This window comes from Euleptes europaea, chromosome 11, assembly GCF_029931775.1.
Source record: "Euleptes europaea isolate rEulEur1 chromosome 11, rEulEur1.hap1, whole genome shotgun sequence".
NCBI classification, from domain to species: domain Eukaryota; kingdom Metazoa; phylum Chordata; class Lepidosauria; order Squamata; family Sphaerodactylidae; genus Euleptes; species Euleptes europaea.
The window spans coordinates 74,370,719-74,395,769 of NC_079322.1; the positions used below are offsets into that span (position 1 = coordinate 74,370,719).

The window sequence follows — 25,051 nt, forward strand, 5'->3', positions numbered from 1 at the left end:
AATGTGCTTAAGTGTAGTGATGCATATTGGGGCAAAAAATCCCAACTTCACATATACACTGATGGGATGTGTGCTGGCAGCGACAGACCAAGAAAGGGATCTTGGGGTGGTAGTGGATAGCTCAATGAAGATGTCAACCCAGTGTGCGGTTGCTGTAAAAAAGGCAAATTCCATGCTGGCCATAATTAGACTAGGAATAGAGAATAAAATTGCTGATATCATACTGCCCTTGTACAAATCTATGGTGAGACCACACTCGGAATACTGTGTACAGTTCTGGTCACCGTACCTAAAAAAGGATATTACAGAGCTTGAGAAGGTGCAGAAAAGAGCAACCAAAATGATCAGGGGACTAGAGCAACTGTCCTATTGGGAGCGGTTAAGACGCTTAGGGCTGTTTACCTTGGAAAGAAGGTGGCTAAGGGGAGACATGATAGAGGTCTATAAAATTATGCATAGTTTGGAGAGAGTGGACAGGGAGAAGTTTTTCTCCCTCTCCCATAATACTAGAACATGGGGTCATCTGCTAAAGCTGGAGGGTGAGAGATTCAAAACAGATAAAAGGAAGTATTTTTTCACACAACGCATAGTTAAATTGTAGAACTCCCTGCCCCAGGATGTGGTGATGGCTGCCAGCTTGGAGGGCTTTAAGAGGGGAGTGGACATATTCATGGAGGAGAGGGTTATTCATGGCTATTAGTTAGAATGGATGCTAGTCATGCTGCATACCTGTTCTCTCCAGGATCAGAGGAGCATGCCTATTATATTAGGAGCTGTGAAACACAGGCAGGATGGTGCTGCTGCAGCCGTCTTGTTTGTGGCTTCCTAGAGGCCCCTGGTTGGCCACTGTGTGAACAGACTGCTGGACTTGATGGGCCTTGGTCTGATCCAGCAGGCCTTTCTTATGTTCTTATGCCAAGGATTGCATTGCAAGAAACAGCCCTAAGGCTTACAGCACCATCCTAAGCAGAGCTGCACTCTTCTCAACCCATTGACTCCAGTCCATTCAGAAGGGTGTAACTAGTAAGGGTGGAACGCTGTGTACAGTTCTGGTCACCACACCTAAAAAAGGATGTTGCAGAGCTTGAGAAGGGGCAGAAGAGAGCAACCAAAATGATCAGGGGACTAGAGCAGCTGCCCTATGAGGAGCGGTTAAAACGCTTAAGGCTGTTTAGCTTGGAAAGAAGGTATTTCAGGGGGGACATGATAGAGGTCTATAAAATTATGCATGATATGGAGAGATTGGACAGGGAGAAGCTTTTCTCCCTCTCTCATAATACTAGAATGATGGGTCAGCTGCTGAAGCTGGAGGGTGAGAGATTCAAAAGAGATAAAAGGAAGTCTTTCTTCAGACAATGCATAGTTAAATTGTGGAACTCCCTGTCCCAGGATGTGGTGATGCTGGTTGCCAACTTGGAAGGCTTGAAGAGGGGAGTGGACCTGTTCATGGAGGAGAGGGGTATTCATGGCTACCAGTCAAAATGGATACTACTATTATCTCCAGGATCAGAGGAGCATGCCTATTATATTAGGTGCTGTAGAACGCAGGCAGGATGGTGTTGCTGCCGTCGTCTTGTTTGTGGGCTTCCTAGAGGCACCTGGTTGGCCACTGTGTGAACAGACTGCTGGACTTGATGGACTTAGACAAAGCCCTGATCCAGCAGGGCTTTTCTTATGTTCTTATGCCAAGGATTGCATTGCTATGGATTTAAGCCATCCCCTCCTCTCCTATGGGAAGTAATTCCTTTTTAAAATGGGGAGAATTATTCTGCACTTAACAACTGAGGTTCACCCACCCTTCCTTTTCAAGAACTGTCAACCTGAGTAAAATGCCTGTTTCGCTCACACTTTAAATGACACCTTGTGGCACAGTGGGAAACTGCGGGTCTATTAATCGCCTTCAGAATATGCACATTTTGCGTATGCTCTTTTTGTGATAAATGGGGCTGGCGACTCAGTTCTAAAAAGCCAGGCTGTGGCCTTTTGCATCTCGTATGGAAGGAACCATTCTCTGCAATACATGAACCAGTGGACACATCAAATAATGGGCACGCAAATGTTCTCAATTTCATTCGGTTTTTTCTATTTTTGTCCACTATGCCGGTTTTGTAGATTCATTTGTATGCCATATGCATGTCAGAAATGGTTGTCAAACTGCTGGGGGGGGGGGAGCTGGAGATCTCTGGAAATGAAGTAGAAGAAGTAGAAGTAGAGTTGGCTTTATATGTCAACTTTCTCTACCACTTAAGGAAGAATCAAAACGGCTTACAATCACCTTCCCTTCCCCTCCCCACAACAGACCCTCTTCCTCCTCCTCCTCCTTCTCCGGTGTCCTTGGCCCAGTCACACACTCTCAGTCTAACCCACCTCACAGGGTTGTTGTGAAGATGAAATGGAGGAGAATGATGTAAACTGCTTTGGGTCTTCCCTGGGGAGAAAGGCGGGGTATAAATGAAGAAAGGATGTAAATTTATGGTCCCCCTTTCCCACTGAGATGCAAGGTGGATTTCAGAGTGTAAGGTGATGTAATTGGTAGACCTAATAAGCAGTATAATAGGATTGCTAAATAGATACGTAGGGATAGGTTGGTAGGCAGGTAGGTAGATAGATTCCCCCTGCTGATAATCCTCAGTTTGTGTGCTATACACATGGTTTGCTAGACCTGTGTCTGGCACTAGCAGGAGCTTCCCCCAATCTCTGTAGTAAAGACCTTAGGGTTCCTAGAGAGTCACTCAATGCGGTGATGCCACTTCTGGGTTTTCACCACTGGGAGATGGGCAGTGCCAATAGAGGTTTGCCCGATGGTAGCAGGCAAATGGCAGCCCAAAGCTGCACACGTGGGAAGACGTTTGCAGCCACTGAGGTTACGGAAGAACGTTTCCAAAGCCATACTGAAGCCTCGGCAGGGATACTGCTGCGACAGCCGTTCTTCTGCTTTCCCTTTTCATAATTATTCGGCCGGATCCTAATCATCCATCATTCAGGCCCAAAGGTGTCTTTTGTACGCAGAAGGAGTCCTTCCACAAACAGAAGCTTTCTTCCGTGGCCAGAGGAGAGCCCTTGGGTTCCAACTGAATTCGGACCCTGTCCAACAAAAAGAACATATTTCACCCTTCGAACCTCACGTGGTGCTTTGTGAAAACGCAGCGATTGAAAGCTCAAAATCCCAAGCCGCTCCTCAAAGGGGCCATGTTTACTTCTCATTAACAGCAGATGGGGTCAAACGGTAGACCGGGAAGTTTGGACGGGGACGCCGAAGCGTGAAACTCTCCGTAAGAGAGAACCGCGTCCTCCATAATCAAGTCTCTCATTTTTTTCCCTAAGCCATAATTTTCCCACATAGAACAATTTCCAAATGGACAAGCTGTGCTGAATTCATTACTGCTGAAAGCAGCCCGTGGAGATAAACCGGGCAGCAGCTTGCCGAAACATCCCCACCAATCCTTATAAATGGCTTGTGCATATGGATTATTTTTATTACTCAACCTGACCATGCTTTTACTCACTTTCTGAATACCATGCGGCACTTTGCAGTGGAACGGCGAAACCTTGCTTCTCAAGGAAGAGATTGTGTGACTTTCCAAACCAGCAGTCCTCCTGGCTGTTTCAAAATATGTGACAGAGGGACCCCCGTGCCCCCCTTAGCTAACTGCCTCCAGAGCACATGTGCTCGGACCAGCCCTGACCCGGATGGCCCGGGCCAACCATCTCATCCACATCACCCAAACCCCACCCTCCCCAAGCTCCACCCACAAATCTCTAGGAATGGCCCTATCTAGAGTTGGCATCATGACTACAGGAGAATCACTCAACTTTAAGGCTGACAATGAGGAAACTGAAATTGTTGAAGACTTTCTATTCCTTGGCTCCATCATCAACCAAAAGGGAGGCTGCAGCCAAGAAATCAGAAGGAGATGGAGACTGGGAAGGGCAGCCATGAAGAAGCTAGAAAAGATTCTGAAGTGTAAGGATGTGTCACTGGCCACCAAGACTTCATGCCATCTTATTCCCTACTACTATGTATGGGTGTGAAAGCTGGACAGTGAAGAAAGCTAGTAGGAAGGAAGTAGATTCCTTTGAAATGTGGTGTTGGAGGGAAGTGTTATGGATACCCTGGACCGCCCCAAAAAAAACCCAAATCAGTGGGTTGTAGATCAAATCAAGCCTGAACTGACCCTAGAAGCTAAAATGACTAAACTGAGGCTGTCGTACTTTGGTCACATTATGAGAAGACAAGAGTCACTGGAAAAGACAATCATGCTAGGAAAAGTGGAAGGCAGCAGGAAAAGAGGAAGACCCAACAAGAGATTGATTGACTATAGAGGAAGCCATGCCCCTCAGTTTGCAGGACCTGAGCAAGGCTGTTGAGGATAGGATGTTTTGGAGGACATTGATTCATAGGGTCGCCATGAGTTGGAAGCGATTTGACAGCACTTAAGACACACACAGAGTTGGCAACCCTCTGATATAATGGAGAGGGGCTTTGAGGATTTCCCCTTGAATGTTAACCCCTTCCATGTGTTCCATCCTGCTCCTGATGTTCCCCTGACACCAGGAACAGTTTTGCAGTTAGTGTGGAATGGGGGGAAGAGGAAGGAGGAGAGGAAAATCCAGTCTGCGGGTGGAGCCCTGCTTATGATTCTTTGGATTCAGCCCATTGTCTGGCTGCACGCTTTCACTGATTTAATTATTAGCGCCGGGAATCACATACAGTGCTCTTCAAGCAGATCAATGAATCCTGGAGTATAATTATTTTTCAGGTATAAGCAGATAAGGAAGACGCTGGTCGTAATGAAATTTCTGGAGAGATTGCCTTCTCCGTTTGCAGGGAAGCGTTGGGTCTCTTGAATGTGGAATTATCTGCACAACGGGCCAGTGCTGATCCAGGAGGAGGAGGAGGAGAAGGAGATGAAGGGTTGGTTTTTATATGCCAACTTTCTCTACCACTTAAGGGAGACTCAAACCAGCTTACAATCACCTTCCCTCCCCCTCCCCACAACAGACACCCTGTGAGGTAGGCGAGGCTGAGAGAGCTCTAAGAGAGCTGTGACTAGCCCAAGGTCACCCAGCTGGCTTCCTGTGTAGGAGTGGGGAAACAAATCCAGTTCACCAGATTAGCCTCTGCCGCTCGTGAGAAGTGGGGAATCGAACCCAGTTCTCCGGATCAGAGCCCACTGCTCCAACCATTGCTCTTAACCACTATGCCACGCTGGCACCGGGGCAAAGAGCACAGCTGTTCATTGGCTTTTTGGTGCGACATGGTGGCAGGCAACCCTGGCATGGATGCCCAGCAGTGGCCCAACAAACCCTTTGTGCTTGCCGTGCATGTGCCATCAAGTCACAGCTGATTCATGGTGACCCTGTAGGGTTTTCAAGGCAAGAGACTGGGGTGGTTTGCCAGTGCCTGCCTCTGCACAGCAACCCTGGTATTCCTTGGTGGTCTCCCATCCAAGTACTAACCAGGGCTGACCCTGCTTAGCTTCCAAGATCCGACGAGATCGGGCTGTACCGTGCTGCCTTCCCTCCCTTGTGCTTGGCTTACAGGACCAGTTACGTGCCCAAGCAACAGGGTTGCCAGCCCTGGGTTGGGAAATACCTGGAGAGTTTGGGGACGGAGCCTGGGAAGGGTGGGGTTTGGGGAGGGGAGGGACCTCAGCAGTGTATGATGCCATAGAGCCCGCCCTCCAAGGCAGCCATTTTCTCCAGGGGGAACTGATTTTGGTCATCGGGAGATGAATTGCAATAGTAGGAGATCTCCAGGCGCCACCTGGAGGTTGGCAACCCTACCAAGCAACCAGCAGTGTGGGAGAAGGCAACAGGTATGGCTGATGCCCGTCATCACCTCCTGGATCCATGCAACCGCCAGATGGGCTCTAAGGGTGCCTAAGGCTCTGGCAGTGCTTCTGGGGCTCAGCCCACCCCTAGCCTTGGGTGTGTGCTTTCCATTCCCCTGTCCGGGGAGAGAAATCCCCCACTCTGAGTTCTTGTTCATGATGCCAAGAAGTGAAGGGAGGGAAAAAACCCAGCGACATTGCTGACGCCACTACATCACTTCCAGGTACAACTCAGAAGTGACAAAGGGCAGTTCTAGGAACCACTGGAAACTCTATGCTAAACCACAGAGTTACTGTCAATTCCTAGAGCTACCCATTGCCACTTCTGGAGAGCCAGCATGGTGTAGTGGTTAAGAGCGGCGGACTCTAATCTGGAGGACGAGGTTTGATTCCCCACTCCTCCACATGAAGCCTTCTGGGTGACCTTGGGCCAGTCACAGTTCTCTCAGACCCTGTTTAGCTTCTGAGATCTAATGATAACGCGCTCGCCTGGGCCACCCATGTTGGAGCCAAGGTAGTTTACATGACATTTAATGTAATTTAATGAAATTTTTAGCCCATCTTTCTTTAATAAACAGGATCAAACTCGGTTCTTATGTTCTTGTCACTCTGTAGTGTTTAGAAATTGCAGGAAACTCTGATAAAATCACAGAATTCCTGGCAATTCTTATCCTACAACACTTCCAGGTTTCCCCCCGCCCCCAGAAGTGATAGAATCGTAGAGTTGGAAGGGACCACCAGGGTCATCTAGTTCAACCTCCTGCACAAGGCAGGAATTTCACAGCTACCTCCCCCCACACACCCAGTGACCCCCTACTCCATGCCCAGAAGATAACCAAGGTGCCCTCCCTCTCATGAACTGCCTAAGGTCATAGAATCAGCATTGCTGACAGATGGGCATCTAGCCTCTGCTAAAATACCTCCAGGGATGGAGAGCTTACCACCTCTCGAGGAAGCCTGTTCCAATGAGGAACCGCTCTAACTGTTAGAAAAGTCTTCCTAATGTCTAGACGGAAACTCTTTTGATTTAATTTCAACCTGTTGGTTCTGGTCTGACCTGCTGGGGCAACAGAAAACAACTCGGCACCATCCTCTCTATGACAGCCCTTCAAGTACTTGAAGATGGCTATCATATATCCCCTCTTAGTCTTCTCCTCTTCAGGCTAAACATACGCAGCTCCTTCAACCTTTCCTCATAGGAGTTGGGCTCCAGAGCCCTCACCATCTTTGTTGCCCTCCTCTGGACACGTTCCAGCTTGTCTACATCTTTCTTAAATTGGTCTCCCGACCAAGTAGTTACGATGTAGTAACACAGCTGACGTTGGTGTTTTTTCTTGCTCAGAGCAATGGCGGACAACTGCTGGCTTGATGCCTCCCACCAGAACAGGCGGTCTAGCACCCCTAGTAGAAGTCCGGTATTCCATTATCCATTCTAGATTGTGTTCGGAGCACGAACTGGAGGATTGCCATCCTGCAGTAGTAGGATTTGTGGAGGCTGTGTTCAGAGCAAGATGAAAATGATTCCACTCTCCATCTACACTCAATAAAGAACCTAGCGGTTTCACCCGTCTCTAATCCTAGAAGCCTAATTCTATGGAATTTCTCTACAGCGAATTGCCATCCTGCGGTAGCAGGATTTGTGTTGGCTGTCTGGGCTCTGAAACCTACAAATAGGACAAAATGCTCGGGGGGAAAAATCAGTAGGTCTCTAAAAAGAAGGAAAACTGCCAGATTTATTCAAGAAGGAAGGGCAGCTATTATCTTCATTTAGAGATCTCACATTTCCAAGGGTGATGAAATGCTTGTTCACTTTGCTTAAAATTAGGGGAAATGTATGCTGAATCTTCAACCCAGAAAAGCAAGGGTCCAGCTGATAAAAGTCTACAAACCACTCTAAAAGATTACATAATTGATTAAAACAGGAGATGTATTTTTTTGAGTAAAAGAGTCTACACGACATATGGATAATTTTAGGATGTATCTATGCATCAAATCAACCTCAGAGCATCTTTTTTTATGAGGTTGCCAAGATACCAGGAGTAAAAAAAAAACAACACCCAGAAGCTGGAATTCTTTAGGGAATTGGTTTTTAATGGCATTTCAACTCACAGACTTTAAACAGAATTTGAAAAATTTAGCCTGCTGGGTGACCTTGGGCCTGTCATAGTCTCTCAGAACTCTCTCAGCCCTCATAGAGGAATAGCAAAGCATCTCTGTATGCCTCTTGCCTTGAAAACCCTACGGGGTCGCCATAAGTCAGCTGCGACGCACACACACACACACAAAAACGCAGACTTTGAACAGAAGCTGAAAAGTTTAAACCAACCAGGTTTATTTCAACTGCAGTAGCCTTCTGGATAGATCCGGTTGCGGAACCTTTACAGATAGTTCGATCCTGAAGTAGGGTTGTGTTGTTGTGCTGATATGAGATTTCACTTTTGGCATGAAATGGAAAGTGATGCCATCATGTCAAGACGATGCTTTAGGCGTTGTGTGAGAGCAGAGGCTGGACAAGCACTTGCCAGGGATGCTCTAGGTTGGTCCTGCATTGAGCAGGGGGTTGGACTAGATGGCCTCTATGGACCCTTCCAGCTCGATGATTCTATGGCAGGGGCTGCCCGTCCAATGGGCAAATTTAGGTCCTTGCCTAGGGCACCAGAGCTCATGGGGCACCAAAAGAGTCAGAGGCAGCCCCCAAGGTCCAGGGTGCAGGACAGAGAAGGAGCCCAACCAGCATTCCTCCCATACATATCTCCAGGCCAGGCATAGAGTTGAGGGCAGCGACCGTTTCCCATCTAGCTGGCCTCCCCTTCTCCTTGTCCCCCCCTCCTCCATCCCTGCTATCTCCCCACCAATAGAAAAAACCTTTTTCGCTGCTCTGGTAATTATGTATTATTATTATTATTATTTGCTGCTGTGATAGAAACGGACGTCTGGATTTTATGGGGTTTTTTTTTCTCACGACCACCACTTAAGCAATCTGCTGTCTATTAATGATAAGGCTGTTACTCCATCCTCCAGTTTATTATTTAACAGCTACTTTGAAGAAACACCAAAAGTTATAATCAAGTTACCCCTAAATGCTCATGTCGCATGAAGGTGCTTTTTTTTGCACTGGAACTGTACGGGTTTTATTGTTGTATGTTATGCAATTATGGACCGATTTTAGATTGTTTTTAAAAGGCTGTGAGCCGCTCTGAGCCTGGCTTAGGCAGGAAAGGGTGGCCTAAAAATCAATCAATCAATCAATCAAATAAATAAATAAATGTTCATTTCCCTATGTTCAGTAGCATTTACTCTCAAGTAAGCATGCTTAGTTGATGTTTCCTTTTGTGTGTAGGTATGTTGAATGGACGGGGGGGGGTCAAAGTCTGCCTATGGCACTAAAAATTCTTGGGCAGAGCTTTCCTTAATCAGAAGCTGAAGAAGAAGAAGGAGGAGGAGGAAGAGAAGAAGAGTTGGTTTTTTAGAAGGAGGAGTAGTAGGAGGAGTTGGTTTTTATATCCTGATTTTCTCTACCAGAAGGAGAGTCAAACTGGCTTACAATCTCCTTCCCTTCCTCTCCCCACAACAGACACCTTGTGAGGCTGAGAGTTCAGAGAGAACGGTGCCTGGCCCAAGGTCACCCAGCAGGCTTCATTTGGAGGAGGAAACCAACCCGGTTCATGGTGTGCATTCTCACACTGTTAACGGGGAACTGCTGTTCAGTTGAGTACATTCCAAGCAGGCAGCAATACGTTGACCGGTTAATGCTCTGGACAGCCCAGGGGCCAAAGCACTGAATATGTATGTGATACAGCTGTCTTTAAACAATGCACAGCCTGCTCATGGTAAGCTGGGTGGCACGCTTCATCCCACAAAGACTGCAAACTGTGCACATGTGCCAACAGAGGCCTGATTAGCCAGCATGCTGAATGGTACCATAGCACAGATGCCAAACTGTCTGAAATACTGCTTGTTTTGACTTGCAACCAAATCATCAGTGGAGTTGAATTGAGGTGGTTGACTCAAGAGGGAATGGGCAATGCAAACCAGGTAAAAACAACCTTTGGACACCTGGGTTGTGAACACATGAAGCTGCCTTCTACTGAATCAGACCCTGGGTCCATCAAAGTCAGTACTGTCTACTCAGACCGGCAGTGGCTCTCCAGGGTCTCAGGCAGAGAGATCTTTCACATTACCTACTTGCCTAGCCCCTTTAACTGGAGATGCTGGGGATTGAACCTGGGGCCTTCTGCTTGCCAAGCAGATGCTCTACCACTGAGCCACAGCCCCTCCCCATCACCCCTTATCTTGGCACCATTCCAGAAATGCTTCCTCATTTTTTGTTCTGCCCTTAAGAGGAGCTGAGACCGTGGTTCTCCCTTTATCATCTTACTTTCACAACAGCCCTGAGAGGTAGGCTAGGCTGAAAGGGAGGGCGAATGGTCGAAAGACACCCAGCAACCTACCCGGCAGCACGGGGATTTGAACCTGGGTCTGCCAGATCCGAGTCAACACCCTAACCACTGCCCTGACTGGGTCTTTCTTCTCCCCAAAGTTGAAATTCTGATGTGGACTCCAGTGGAAGCAGAGCTCAGTCGCACAGCTAACCAGAATGCTTGGTTTCCAAACGGGTCACAAGGAAATCAGCTTTCAGGATGGGGCCCTTCCTTCAAACACAGGAAAAGTGATTGGGAAATTAGAGGAGGAGGAGAAGAGGAAGAGGAAGTAGAAGAAGAGTTGGTTTTTAATATGCCGACTTTCTCTCCCACTTAAGGAAGAATCAAAGCGGCTTACAATCTCTTTCCCTTCCCCTCCCCGCAACAGACCCCGGGAGGTAGGTGGGGCTGAGAGAGCTCTAAGAGTGCTGTGACTAGCCCAAGGTCACCCAGCTGGCTTCGTGTGGAGGAGTGGGGAAACCAACCCGGTTCACCAGATTAGAGTCCACTCCTCCTAACCACGACACCATGCTGGTTATTGTATATTTTAGATTTGAGTTTGTAAGTACCCTGGAACAGTAGAATATAAATTATAAGAGTTGGTTTTTATGTGCCAACTTTCCCTACCTTTTAAGAATCAAACCGGCTTACAATCGCCTTCCCTTCCCCTCCCCACAACAGACACCCTATGAGACAGGTGGGGCTGAGAGAGCTGTGACCAGCCCAAGGTCACCCAGCTGGCTTCATGCGGAGGAGTGGGGAAACCAACCCGGTTCTCCAGAATAGCATCCATGGGACAGAACCGTGACGGAAACATCTCCGTGAACAGCACTGGAGCTGAAGGGTGCCGAATATGGACTTAAATAACAGAGCCGCCTGCGGGCCAGCAACTTGTAAAAGAGACGGCTCTGCTGAGTGCCACAGCATGTCGTGAACCCAGTTCATCTGAAAATAGCTTCGGGGGCCAAAGGTTTTTCTTCTTCCCGGAACGGTTGCCTAATTAGAACTTGCACTGCCGTAGCTGACAAATTCTCAAATGTGCTACATGAAAGAGCCGCGGAAGAGCGATCCCTTTGAAATTTGCATACTTTTGTTCTTCAGAAAAACGCATCTTTCCCTGTCCCTCTTTGATGGCGAGGGCTCCCCATTCTCTGTTTCAGGCAGAATTGATTTCAGGGTCCCCCCCACCCCTTGGTATCCCTTGTATGAAATGCATTCGTCTCCCACCTGGGTGAAAAGGGAACTAAAACAACGCCAGCCTTGGAACGTGATTATGTAAAATGGGTGGATTCTGAAACCCGGGAGGATGCAACTTTTTACAGTTGTGGGGGCAACCGGAGAGTGCCCAAACCACCCCACAAAGATATTTTTCGCTACTGAAGCAAGTTGTGGAGAAAACGGTTCTGCACATTTTTTGTAAGAGCGATATCAGGTGGTATTCAGTCTGAAAAGCCCTGCTTTGATTTGGTTTTCTCCTGCAAAGTCTTGCTTTTCACCCAGTCGTCTGTCTCTTTGCACCAAATTTTTCCTGTTAAGCATATGCATTCTTCAACATTAGTTGTGCCTCTACGTGTGGGAGTCAGCGTGGTGTAGTGGTTAAGACTGGTGGTTTGGAGCGGTGGACACTGATCTGGAGAACCGGGTTTGCTTCCCCACTCCTCCACATGAGCGGCGGAGGCTAATCTGGTGAACCAGATTGGTTTCCCCACTCCTACACATGAAGCCAGCTGGGTGACCTTGGGCTAGCCACAGCTCTCTCAGAGCTCTCTCAGCCTCACCCACCTCACAGGGTGAAATTTTCCTGGGAACCTTTGCTCATACCTCCAGTGGAATCCTAAGCAGAGTTACTTCAGCCTAAGCCCATAGAAATGATGGGCTTAGACTGGACTAACTCTCTTTAGGACTGCACTGCTAGTTTTCAAAAAAGTTCAGTTTGAAACGACTGAGCATTCACCCAAAACCTTCAGAAGTTCTCACTGCTACTTTGTAAGGTGCTATTAGCCTTATATTGCAGGTGGAAAGGCTAGGACTGAGGCCTTTTATGCAGGGACGTTTCCCTGCGGTCATCCCCGGACGACTGCTTGGGGCTTCCTTATGACTATGCATGCCTTTTCCATCCGTCAGAGGTTCCCTTGCTCTCCCTGTGTGTTTAGTCTGCATTTTCCAAATTCTGGCTAAAACAGCATCTGGAAAACACGGGCAAAATGTGCAGGGACAACAAGGGAACCCCTGACGGGCAGATCAGGCATGCATAATGAAACGGAAGCCCTGAAGCAGTCGGCAGGGGTGACCAGGAGGAAATGAATGGCCTGCGAGATTAGCTTGTTTAAGTCTACTTAGTAAGTCTGTGGCGGAGGCAACATTTGCACCAGGGATATCCCAGGTCATAACTCATTCTCCTAGTCCAGGGGTCGGCAAACCGCGGCTCCAGAGCCGCAGGCGGCTCTTTGGCCCATTGAGTGTGGCTCCCCGCCTCCCACCCCCCCTGTCCGTCGGCTGATGCATCTCCTCCGCATCCCCGCGCCCAGCCAGGCAGAGGCGCTGCGCTCCCGCCGGGCTCTTGTGCACCCCAGGCAGGAGGAGCCAGCAGGCTGGGCCAACAGTGTACCTACCTATACAGTTTAAGTTTAAGAAATTTGGCTCTCAAAAGAAATCTCAATCATTGTACTGTTGATATTTGGCTCTTTTGACTAATGAGTCTGCCGACCCCTGCTCTAGGCTGATCCTGCACTGATATATGGCCCCTTCCAACTCTATGATTCTAGCAGTTACACCCTTCTAAGACAGAAGAAGCAGAAGCAGAAGCAGAAGAGGAGGAGGAGGAGGTGGAGTTGGTTTTTATATGCCGACTTCCTCTACCACTTATGGAAGAATCAAACTGGCTTACAATCACCTTTCCTTCCCCCCCCCCCCAACAGACACCCTGTCAGGTAGGTGGGGGGCTGAGAGAGCTGTGACTAGCCCAAGGTCACCCCGCTGGCTTCATGTGTAGGAGTGGGAAACAAATCCAGTTCACCAGATTAGCATCTGCCGCTCGTGTGGAGTGGGGAATCAAACCCGGTTCTCCAGATCAGAGCCCACCTCACTTAACCACTACATCTTCTAAGTCAATGGTCTTAGAAGGGTATAACTCCCTTTTGCATGGTAACTCTTGAAGACTGGAGGCAAAACAGGGCAGCGGTTTATACCTCATCGCTTAGGTGAGACACAAGCCACTGCCCACCTGCTAGGATTACAGCTGATGATAGCTCTGACTCACTGACATTTCTGTTCTCAACAAGCTTTTGTTGTGGTCTGCAAGAACAAACCCTGGCATCTGGAAAAAAATATGCACAGCCAATTGGACCTCCAATGGCCAATTAAAAAGGTAGGCAAACGCTCAACCTAGCACTACCCTCTTTCTAAAAAAACAACTGCCGGAAGTCGGGAAAGGTGTTGACAGGCCCCATGGTGCCCATGGGTGCCAAGGTTGGGACCCCTTGCTTTAAACTGTTAATGGGGAACTGGGTTGTAGCTCAGTGGTACAGCCTGTGCTTGGCATGCAGGAGGTCCCAGGTTCAATCCCCGGCATCTCCAGTTAAAGGGACCAGGCAAGTAGGTGATGTGAAAGACCTCTACCTGAGACCCTGGAGAGCCGCTGCCGGTCTGAGTAGACAATACTGACTGTGATGGACCAAGGGGTCTGATTCAGTAGAAGGCAGCGTCATGTGTTCAAACCCTCCCCAACTCTCGGGGTGTTAACTGCCAGGAGCAGATGCAAAGCAACGGGTTAGCCGAGCAGCACTGAGCAGAGTCGACGAAGGCAATTTGCAAGCAGTTTGAATAATATGCAAATCGGAGTGCCTGGATTTGGGGAGGCGGGCTCTGACCATCCTCAGCACCCCTTCCTCGTCTTATCTCCATCTGCGGCTGATGATCTGCCTTTAGTTCGGCTGGTCTCCACAGCGCAGGCCCGAGTTCGATCCAGCTCCAAAAGCTGTTTGCTTTGGGATCTGCGCACAAGGTCGAGATTCCATTTACTTTTGGGTTAACTGTGCTTATTTTAGAGTTTTACATTATATACACAATCTGCTCCGAGCGAGACAGATTGCGGCTGGCATCAGCAGGCCACTCGGTAATTTCATAAACTCTCTACGCAAACCGTCCTGGGGGAAAATGGTTCCCAAAAGAGGGGACGAGCAGATGGGTCAGAGAATGGGGGACGCGCTCTGGCCCCTCGCGCCAGGCGGGCCATTGAACCATCAAGTACAATTCCGTACAAAAGCCTTGACCAAGAGAAACGGGCTCTAAAACGACTCCCAGCTCCAGGGGAAAACAAGGCAACGGATAAGCGAGCCATTAATTCTACTGTCTGGTTTTTTATTCAGACGCCCCCTAAAGTGACGCTTTCTTTAGGGCAATTAATGGATTCTCGGGAGAAAAGTCAACCTTGAGGGACGATATGCTGAACCGGCTCTCTGGCTCGTTTTTCTTGGGGAAACAGCAGCTGCAGGGGGAAGGTATGATTCAGACTGTATGAGTCAGTGGGTAGGGCTGCCAACCTCCAGGTGCAGCCTGGACTTCTCCTGGAATTAACATTGATCTCCAGACTGCAGGGAGCATAAAAACATAAGAAAAGCCCTGCTGGATCAGACCGAGGCCCAGCAAGTCCAGCAGTCTGTTCACACAGTGGCCAACCAGGTGCCTCTAGGAAGCCCACAAGCAAGACGACTGCAGCAGCAACATCCTGCCTGTGCTCCACAGCACCGAATACAATAGGCATGCTCCTCTGACAGTAGAGAGAATAGGGATGCATCATGACTAGTATTCATGTTGACTAGTAGCTATGGATAACCCTCTACTCCATGAACATGTCCACTCCCCTCTTCAAGCCTTCCAAGTTGGCGACCATCACCACATCCTGGGGCAGGGAGTTCCACCATTTAACTATGCGCTGTGTGAAGAAATACTTCCTTTTACCGGTTTTGAATCTCTCACTCACCAACTTTCAGCAGATGGACCCCCTGTTCTGGTATTATGAGAGGGAGAAAAGCTTCTCCCTGTCCACTCTCTCCATATCATGCAGAATTTTATAGACCTCTATCATGCCTCCCCTTAACCACCTTCTTTCCAAGCTAAACAGCCCTATGCGTTTGAACCGGTTCTCATAGGGCAGTTGCTATGCATCTCCCAGCAGGAAATGGGCAACTGTCCCAGACGTAACAGGGGCCTCTAGGGGCAATCTCCCCTTTCCTACTCAGAGTGGACTGAAGAAAGCAGCAGTGCACCCTCCCCAGACTGTTGTCGGCCGTGGGCCCTCCCTTGACAGATGCCCAATCATGCCATCCCTGACTGGGCTGCAAAAGAGCTTCTCCCGCCGCTGTAACCGCATCGCCTGGCTGCATACCTTCATGCTGCTCACATCTGCTCATATATCTGCCGTTCTGCTTTCATGCATTCACGCAAAACCTGGATTCGCCCTCTAGAAGTATCAGAGGACAACAGGATGCCTGGGGAGGAGGGAGGGGGGAAATCTGAATTTACGTTCAAAGCACCTGAAATTGCTTAAAACGGCCCTCTGTTTTGTAAAGGGAGGCAGTGAATAATCAGCAGAACCTGTTTCGGTATCTTCTGTTTTCAATTCCCATTCCAACATATGGCAAGAGTAACTTCCAACCGAGTAGTGGGTTTGGAGATCCATTCAGATCATTTCCACACAGGTACCTGAATCGGCCTGCAGCGGAAGAGCAAGATTCGAGTCCAGCAGCACCTTAGAGGCCAACAAGATTTGCGGGGTATGAGCTTCTAAGAGTCAACGCTCCCTTCTTTGTATCGGACGAAAAGAGCTTTGACTCTCAAAAGCTTATACCCTAGAAATATTTTTGGCCTCTAAGGTACTACTAGGCTTGCATCTAGCATTTCCACACAGGTCTCAAAGGGGGTTGTGTTTACATCGGGCAATTCTTAGAATGTGCAACAGACATCAGCTTGAAAAAGGAGATTCAACTTCTCCTCTGCGCTAGAGCCTCGTGTAGCAGTCAGACCTCTCCTCCCACTAAGAGGTGCCACCTTTTTAAATTATACAACTGCCTGTTCATTTGAGAGTGTTCACCCAGGGCTATCCTGGTATACACAGGTTATCAACCTTTTGTATAAATGACACATGAGTTTTTACTGGCTAATGTATCAATAAATCTGATCTGATCCGATCATAGGTTATCAGTCCCAGTTACCCCCTCTCTGTCTCTGTCTCCAGCTAATTCCTCCCAACTCATGAAGACATGAAGCTGCCTTATACTGATCCAGACCCTTGGTCCATCAAAGTCAGTATTGCCTACTCAGACTGGCAGCAGCTCTCCAGGGTCTCAGGCTGAGGTCTTTCACATCACCTACTTGCCTAGTCCCTTTAACTGGAGATGCCGGGGATTGAACCTGGGACCTTCTGCAAGCCAAGCAGATGCTCTTCCACTGAGCCACAGCCCCTCCCCTAAAGTGAAGACTGCCTACTTAGGGTAACAATCCTTCATCAACAACATCCTCATATGGCGCAAGCAGTGCATAGGAGAGGCTCAGATGCACTCCTGTGTGTTACGCATGGAGCTGGATTTCATCTCTGTGCATCAAAAGAAGTATAAGCCGAGGGGGGTCAGCGCGATCCAATGCAGACTCTTCCCGCCACTGTTCTGCAGATTAGTACTTGGAGGAAATCTACTCCAGCACCTATTTATGGGAAAAGATGACAGAACACCTCTTGCAGGTTCTCTGCTAAAACCCTAGCAACCGTCATTCATGCCTGGATCATTTCAAGGCCAGGTAACTGTAGCACGCTCTACGCAGAGCTGCCCTTGAGCCTATTTAAAAGCTTTATCTGGTACAGAGCTGGATCGGCAGCCCTGAGTGTGTGCACGTGTGCGCAAAAGCATGTGTCCCTGTGCCACCAAAGGCACATTAACACAGTGCCTCAGCAATTCCGGTGCCAGTTTTCATAGCAGAAGTCCGACATTACTTCTTGTAGGACAGCTGTGACTAAGTTCTGGGTGTGCAGGTAAGAGCCATTACTTGGTTGTTGGAAGGACCCTGTTTTCGGAGCTGGACTGGATCGGGGCGGCTTTCCTCATGCCCTCAGGCTGCCTTCGCAATGGAAATGGATAGCTGGGAAAAAAAACTGAATGAAGAAACTGAATGTGGGGTGGGGGCAACCCACAGTCATTGCTAGGAATGAGAATTAATTTTGCAAGCTTGGTGGTAGAAAGTGTTGTCAAGTCACACCATCTACTTCCTGATCCTTTTAACTGGAGAAGCTGGGGACTGAACCGGGGACCTTCTGCAGGCCAAGCAGAGGCTCTTCGGCCCCTCTCCCACTGTTTTCATCCATTATAGCGCTCAATGCTTCCTGAATACCCAGGTCTCTTTGGGAATCCCTGGGAATCTTGGCTAGCACCGTTTCTGATCTATCTTGGTCCTCAGGGCCAAACAGAATAAGACATTAAAGATTTGGGATGCTACCTCTTTGAACTTCTCTGAACAGTAGAGGAAGGGTGGACTAGTCTGGATTGGGACCATGATTCTAGGCCAAAAGGGGTTTAATCCTTCCCCACTATACACTTCAGTCAATGCCAATCAGCTTCCTGTAGGTCTGATCTGCCTCTGTACACATGAACACATGAAGCTGCCTTCTACTGAATCAGACCCTTGGTCCATCAAAGTCAGTATTGTCTTCTCAGACTGGCAGTGGCTCTCCAGGGTCTCAGGCAGGGGTCTTTCACATCACCTTCTTGCCTACACCCTTTAACTGGAGATGCTGGGGATTGAACCTGGGACCTTCTGCATGCTAAGCAGATGCTGTACCACTGAGCCACAGCTCCTACTTTCCCTACTGGGGCAAGTAGCCCTCGTGTGTGTGTTAAGTGCCATCAAGTCGCTTCCGACTCATGGTGACCCTATGAATCAATGTCCTCCAAAATGTCCTAACAGCCTTGCTCAGGTCTTGCAAACAGAGGGCCGTGGCTTCCTCTATAGAGTCAATCAATCTCTTGTTGGAGCTTCCTCTTTTCCTGCTGCCTTTCACTTTTCCTAGCATGATTGTCTTTTCCAGAGACTCTTGTCTTCCCAAAATGTGACCAAAGTACGACAGCCCCAGTTTAGTCATTTTAGCTTCTAGGGTCAGTTCAGGCTTGATCTATAACCCACTGATTTGTTTTTTTGGCAGTCCAGGGTATCCAGGGGTAACCCTCTCCTCCAACACCACATTTCAAAGGAATCTACTTTCTTCCTTTAGGCTTTCTTCGTCCAGCTTTCACACCCATACATAGTAATAGGAAATAGGAAAGTAGCCCATAGAAAAAGATTTATATAGAGAAAAGGATTTGAGAGAAGGAAAGTTAAACTTGTATAACACTGCCAATCTCTCCCCCCGCCCATGGTTACTACTTAGGAAAGTTTAAAGGGATGGGAAATCTGATCACAGATCTCAATTTCTATCACATTTTTACATGTTTGTCCCCCCCAGCCCATTCTGCCAAGGTGCTCTGAGCAGTGCACATGGTTCTCCCCTCCCCATCACATCCGCACAACGACCCTGTGAGGTAGGCTAGGCTGCAAGAGTGACTGGACCAAGGATACCCAATAAGGATGAGGGTTGAGGAGAGATTTAAATCTGGCCCTCCAATACCTTGTTACTTTAGTCCCTAACCACGTTGACATATTTCAAGCCAAGTTAAGAGGTTCGTTTGTGGCACTATAAATCTCACCTCGGGGTGATCTGGCTGCATCCATCTTCCTCCCTCTGCCTCCTCAACTGTGAAAGATGAATTTGACATTGACAGGAGATCATCAGATCTTCTACTGGTCATAGGGTTCACTCCCCCAAAATCACATTGATAAATTGGCCCACCCTTTCACCATTTATAGACTGGAAGAGCTGGGAACATCGGAGCCCTTGTCTCCATGTACTAAATATTAATAGCAAGCATAAATTACAAGCAACTTGAAGTGCAGAGCATTATATTATATGTCATGTTCTACGGTGTTAAGGCTTTGATGGTGAATGTGAGAGGGTCGATAAAAAAAAGAAAGAAAGACTTTGTCTCCCTCCCTTACTATACTCAAACTCCGGCTTACACAATGAAGATGATTGGCAGGAGAGGCAGGAAAGGCCAAAAGAAGCATTTTGAGACACAACGGGCTTTTATGCAGGGACGTTTCCCCGGCATCACTCCCACCGACCGCTTCGGGGCTTCCTTTTGATTATGCATGCCTTTTCCGCCTGTCAGAGTCCGCCTCGCTCTCCTCCTGCGTTTGCCTGTTAAACTGTGGAACTTCCTGCCCCAGGATGTGGTGATGGCTACCAACTTGGAAGGCTTTAAGAGGGGAGGGGACATGTTCATGGAGGAGAGGGGTATTCATGGCTACTAGTTAAAATGGATACTAGTCATGATGCAGACCTATTCTCTCCAGAATCAGAGGAGCAGGCCTATTCTACTAGGTGCTGTGCAACACGGGCAGTACAGTGCTGCTGCAGTCGTCTTGCTTGCGGGCTTCCTGGAGGCCCCTGGTTGGCCACTGTGTGAACAGACTGCTGGACTTGATGGGTCTCGGTCTGATCCAGCAGGACTTTTCTTATGTTCTTGCCTGCATTTCTTGCCCCAATGCCAGTGTGAAGGCCTGGATGCTGGTTCCCGGGCGCTGCCATGCCAGCGGCACCCTGGGACACCGATGGGCTTTCTGGCAGCGTCCCAACACCATCAAAGGCCGCGCTGGCGTCCCAGTAGGCGTTCCCAGGGCATTCCGGAGCGGGGCTGGGGGGCGAGGAACACGCTTTGGGGGGGGTGAGATAACGCCACCTTTTAGGTGGCGTATCTACGATTTTTGGCGCCATGAGGAGGTTTCGGCGGGGCAGGCATTCCTCTCAGGAATGCACTGTTGGGAATGTTTAGTCTGGAGAAGAGGAGTTTGAGGGGGGACAGGATTGCTCTCTTGAAGTATTTGAAGGGCTGGCACTTAGAGGTCAGGGAGCCGTTCCTGTTGGCAGCAGAGGGCAGGACTCGCAATAATGGGTTTAAATTATGGATGGAAAGGTACCAGCTGGATATTGGGGGAAACGTTTTTTACAGTAAGAGTTGTTCGACAGTGGAATGAGCTACCTAGGGAGGTGGTGAGCTCCCCCTCACCGGCTGTCTTTAAGCAGAGGCTGGACAAACACTTGTCAGGGATGCCACCCACCCGTCCATCTGTCCATCCGTCCACCCACCCACCCATCCATTTATCCATCCATGCATCCATGCATCCATCCATCCATGCATCCATGCATCCATCCATCTGTTCGATCAATAGCCGTCTGCAAAAAGCTATGAGGCAGCTAACAGCAAATAAAAACAAAAAATTAAAAAGTCCAAATGCACCCATCGCCGTGACCAATCCATGTCAGTTGCAGCAGCCGCGACTGAAAGAGAGCCAACCTATGAGCCCATGGCTGAGGCAAAATTAGAACAGAGACCCTTGTGATTCTCAGCTTCGGGCCGCTATGGGCTGGATCCCACGGACACAGTATATGAGGGACTTTGCTCTAACGAAAGGATGGAAGACGCTTGGAAGCAATATACTGCAGAGGAGATCTTGTGGGGTGGGAATGCACCTCTGCTAATGAAATGGATCCACAGGATCTGACCCTGTGCTATGGTGGACTCTGATCTGGAGAGCCGGGTTTGATTCTCCACTCCTCCACATGAGCGGGAGTCGCTAATCTGGTGAACCAGGTTGATTTCCCCACTCCTACACACAAAGCCAGCTGGGTGACCCTGGGCTAGTCACAGCTCTCTTAGAGCTCTTTCAGCCCCACATCTCATAAGGTGTCAGTTGTGGGGAGGGGAAGGAGATTGTAAGCCAGTTTGATTCTTCCTTAAGTGATAGAGAAAGTCGGCATATAAAAACCAACTCTTCTTCTTCTTCTTCTACTATGAGTTCCTTTGCCACATAAAGCTTACCCCTACTGCTAATGCCACACAATTCATGTCAGATGGTAGACAGCTGCAGATCACGTAAGATGGCTTGGGTGTGTAAAGGGCACACAAGCTGGCGGCCCTCACCCCATCCCTCTCACCTAATTCCAGATACATGAGAATTGCTTGTTGAGAGCTCAGGGAAGTGGCGGAGGCAGCCCGCCCATGCTCAGAGGCATTCTTTCCCTGGTTCTAGCATCGCATTTCCAAGGACTGAGCTCCAGAATGGAAAGCAGCCGCTGGTGCCTCGTCAGTCGTGTGCTGGTACGGATGCGAAGGCAGGGAAAGAAAATCAAGTGCCACAAAGAGATTTTTCTAGGTCGCTCTGCCCTGTGAAGGAAGCTTCTGACGGCAGAGCACCAGAGACGTTCGGGGAGCTTGCAGGGATTTGGGTCTCCCAGTAATGCACCAGTGTCCGGAAAAACAACCCAACTCGGCCCGAGATGAGCACAGTAATCGGGTTGCATTTACTGCTGTAGATTCCCCCTCCCCTTCTTCCATCTGAATGGATGGAATGGGAAGCTCGGCCTTTTATTGCCTGAATAGAGCAAATGAGAGGGTGGCGAAACGGTGGCTTAACAGGGTCACTGAGCCCCATTCTGACCTGGGTGGCCCAGGCTCATCCGATCTTGGAAGCTAAGCAGGGTCAGCCGTGGGTAGTGTCTCTCTCATAATACCAGAACGAGGGGTCAGCTGAAGCTGGAGGGTGAAAGATTCAAAACTGATAAAAGGAAGCATTTCTTCATACGACGCCGAGTTGGATGGTGGAACTCCCTGCCTCAGGAGGTGGGGATGGCTGTCAACTTAGAAGGCTTGAAGAGGGGAGTGGACATGTTCATGGGGGAGAGGGCGATCCATGGCTGCTAGTAAAAAGGGATAATGGTCATGATGCATACCTATTGTCTCCAGGATTAGAGGAGCATGCCTATGATGTTAGGTGCTGTGGAACACAGGCAGGACGGTGCTGCTGCAGTCGTCTTGCTTGAGGCTTTCCTAGAAGCACCTGGTTGGCCACTGTGTGTGAACAGACTGCTGGACTTGATGGGCCTTGGTCTGATCCAGCAGGGCTTTTCTTATGTTCTTAGGGATACTAGTCATGATGCATACCTATTCTCTCCAGGATCAGATGAGCATGCCTATTATATGAGGTGCTGTGGAACGCAGGCAGGACAATGCTGCTGCAGTCACCTTGTTTGTGGGCTTCCTAGAGGCTCCTGGTTGGCCAATGTGTGAACAGACTGCTGGACTTGATGGACCTTGGTCTGATCCAGCATGGCCTTTCTTATGTTCTTATTTCAGGTCAGTCAGTCTAGACGGGAGGTGCATGTGGGCCCTCACTGTGGAAATTAAGAGGCGCTCGTGTGCCAAGGCTGAGAGTGTAAGATGCAAATTCAGTATAATGATGGACACATGGAGCTTATTTGGGCATTGGTCCACTGAGGTCAGCATGGTCACCCCGACTAACTGTGGCTCCCCGGGGAATCAGGAAGAGAAAGGTCTTTCCTATCACCTGCTAGCCAATTCACAGATAATTTCCAGAAGTGGACCTGGGATTTTCCACAACCCGTCCTCTCCAAGGAACCGCAGCCCCTCTCATGAAAGCAGATGACAAATTTGACTTACACATCACAGAAGCCCTCTTATAACCTCTGCAATGAATGCAGAAGAAATATCGCTGCCAGAATGCCAGAATATTTTTTCTTCCCCATACCAGCATCTGTGTTCAAGTTCCTTTGCACCACACATGTTCAAAATCTGGTGAGGGTTCCCACTCATCGGTGAATGCTGACAACCCCTGAGGAATTTCCGGGATACCAAAGACAGACAGACATTTCCCCACTTTGGGGCATAAGCCAAATGCATGCCGACAACCAGATTTAGATGACCACCAACTTTACAGACATTCCCAAAACGTGTCTGCAATTTGGGATGTTTACTATAATGCGTCAGAGATGCTCGAGATTGAGAAACAGTGAGAAAGCGGAAATGCAGTTTACATACAGCCCCAGATTCCCCGATTCTGAGAAAGGTCTGAAAACAGGGCATTTTTGACATCCAGCGATCCAAACTCCAGATGCTAACTTTGCCTCACCTAGCAGACGGCTGCGTTCTCGCGCAAGACAAGCCACACACACTGGATAGGTAAATTGGTGCTTTGCTGCCTCTCTTTACACGAGAATCAAGGAAGCAGTAACACCCAATGTGCATCTATTCTTGTGGAAGCATAGATACATGCGTTGTACCTTCCGGTGCACACACAAGATCCCACCTGCGAAATCCACAACAGTTCACCAGCACGCACTATGTTTTCTCTGCATCCTCAGAAATATCGAGCTCACCTTTTGCCCCGAGGAAACCAATTAGATAAGTCAACGAACTTGCAGGAAAACCCAAGCCAGCGGCCGTCATCTGGGGAAAAGAATTTTTGCGCACGTCTTTTGGAACGCCACTTCTCGAACCCGAGAACAAATGGGAGGAAGGGCTAATCCGTATTTCTCGCCCAGCCTCCTTTCCCAGCGAGGGGCAAAGAAGACTCAGCCCGACAAAGAGAGGGGAAAGAAAAGAACCGACGGGGACTTACTGGTGGTGTTGTACTTGATCCCGTTGAAGAACTCCGGGCAGGGTCTCTCCACCAGCTCCCCTGCGCCGGTCCTGGGCCAGCAGGTCCCAATCTGGTCCGTGGTGGCGTTGCAGTAGGGACCTTCGGGTCAAAGGAAGGGGAGAGAAGGAAAAGAAGTTACCAGTTTGGAGGGGGGTGACCCTAAGAGCACCTCCTGATGGACTCTGGACACCCCTCCTCCCTGCCTACCGTCAAAACCATCCTGCAGAGCGTCCAAAAGGCTGCAGTTAGCATCTAGTTCCTCGATAAAGAATTGGAGAATAATGGTCTCATTCATGGTACAGCCTGGGGGTGAGGGGGTGGGGGGAGATTCTCCTTTTGGGGTCTTTCTTTTTTAAATCCAGGGTCCCTCCCTGCCCAGCTAAACTAAAGCAGTCTTCGCTGGCTCGTGTGGAGTCATTTCTCTCCCTCTTCTCTCTTTCTCTGCCTCCCTGTCTTGCAGAGTGGGCGGACTGGATGGAGCGAAACCCTCCCGTTTTAAGCGGCAGCTCAGGAACCAATGAGACCGCAGCCAGCTTCCTAAGTGGGGGGCTTTCTGCCCTCGCCGTTCCACCCCACCCTGCGTCTTGGATTGCTCCCTTAACGCAGAAAGCACCCCTGGGCTTCTATCGTTTCACCAAATGGGCAAAACGCAACGGTTCAACGGGGAAACGCTTGCAGAGAGAGAGAGCAAAGCTTCAGGGCAACTGTTCCGCACAGCTGCTGGCTTTTATTCCGGATAAAGTCCTTCCGACACCGATTGTGCGGTTGCCTTAAACAGAGAGGTTGGCGTGCATTTCCGCCCTGTTCTACTATCCCAGCCCAACTGCATTATTTTGTCTTACAAGGAATCTTACGGAGACCGCGGACCGCCAAAAAAACAAACCAGTGGGTTGTAGATCAAATCAAGCCCGAACTGACCCTAGAAGCTAAAATGACTCAACTGAGGCTGTCGTACTTTGGTCACGTTACGAGACGGCAAGAGTCACTGGAAAAGACAATCATGCTAGGAAAAGTGGAAGGCAGCCGGAAAAGAGGAAGACCCAACAAGAGATGGATTGACTCTATAAAGCAAGCCACGGCCCTTAGTTTGCAAGACCTGAGCAAGGCTGTTAAAGATAGGACATCGATTCATAGGATCGCCGTGAGTTGGAAGTGACTTGACAGAACTTAACACACGCAGGGATCTTTGCTCTTAGATTCAAATCTTATTATGTCTTG

General features: G+C 49.0%; 1 protein-coding gene across 1 annotated transcript in view; it reads right to left on the reverse strand.

Annotated features, from left to right (window-relative positions):
- CRHR2 (corticotropin releasing hormone receptor 2) overlaps positions 1-24,128 on the reverse strand; it is a 119,492-nt gene extending 95,364 nt beyond the window's left edge. Inside the window, exons 1-2 of the mRNA XM_056857136.1 lie at positions 24,041-24,128; positions 23,813-23,932 (exon numbers count right to left, since the gene is read on the reverse strand). Of these exons, the coding sequence (XP_056713114.1) occupies positions 23,813-23,932; positions 24,041-24,128 (208 nt within the window). The remainder of the gene's footprint in view (positions 1-23,812; positions 23,933-24,040) is intronic.
- Between the last annotated feature and the right edge of the window lie 923 nt (positions 24,129-25,051).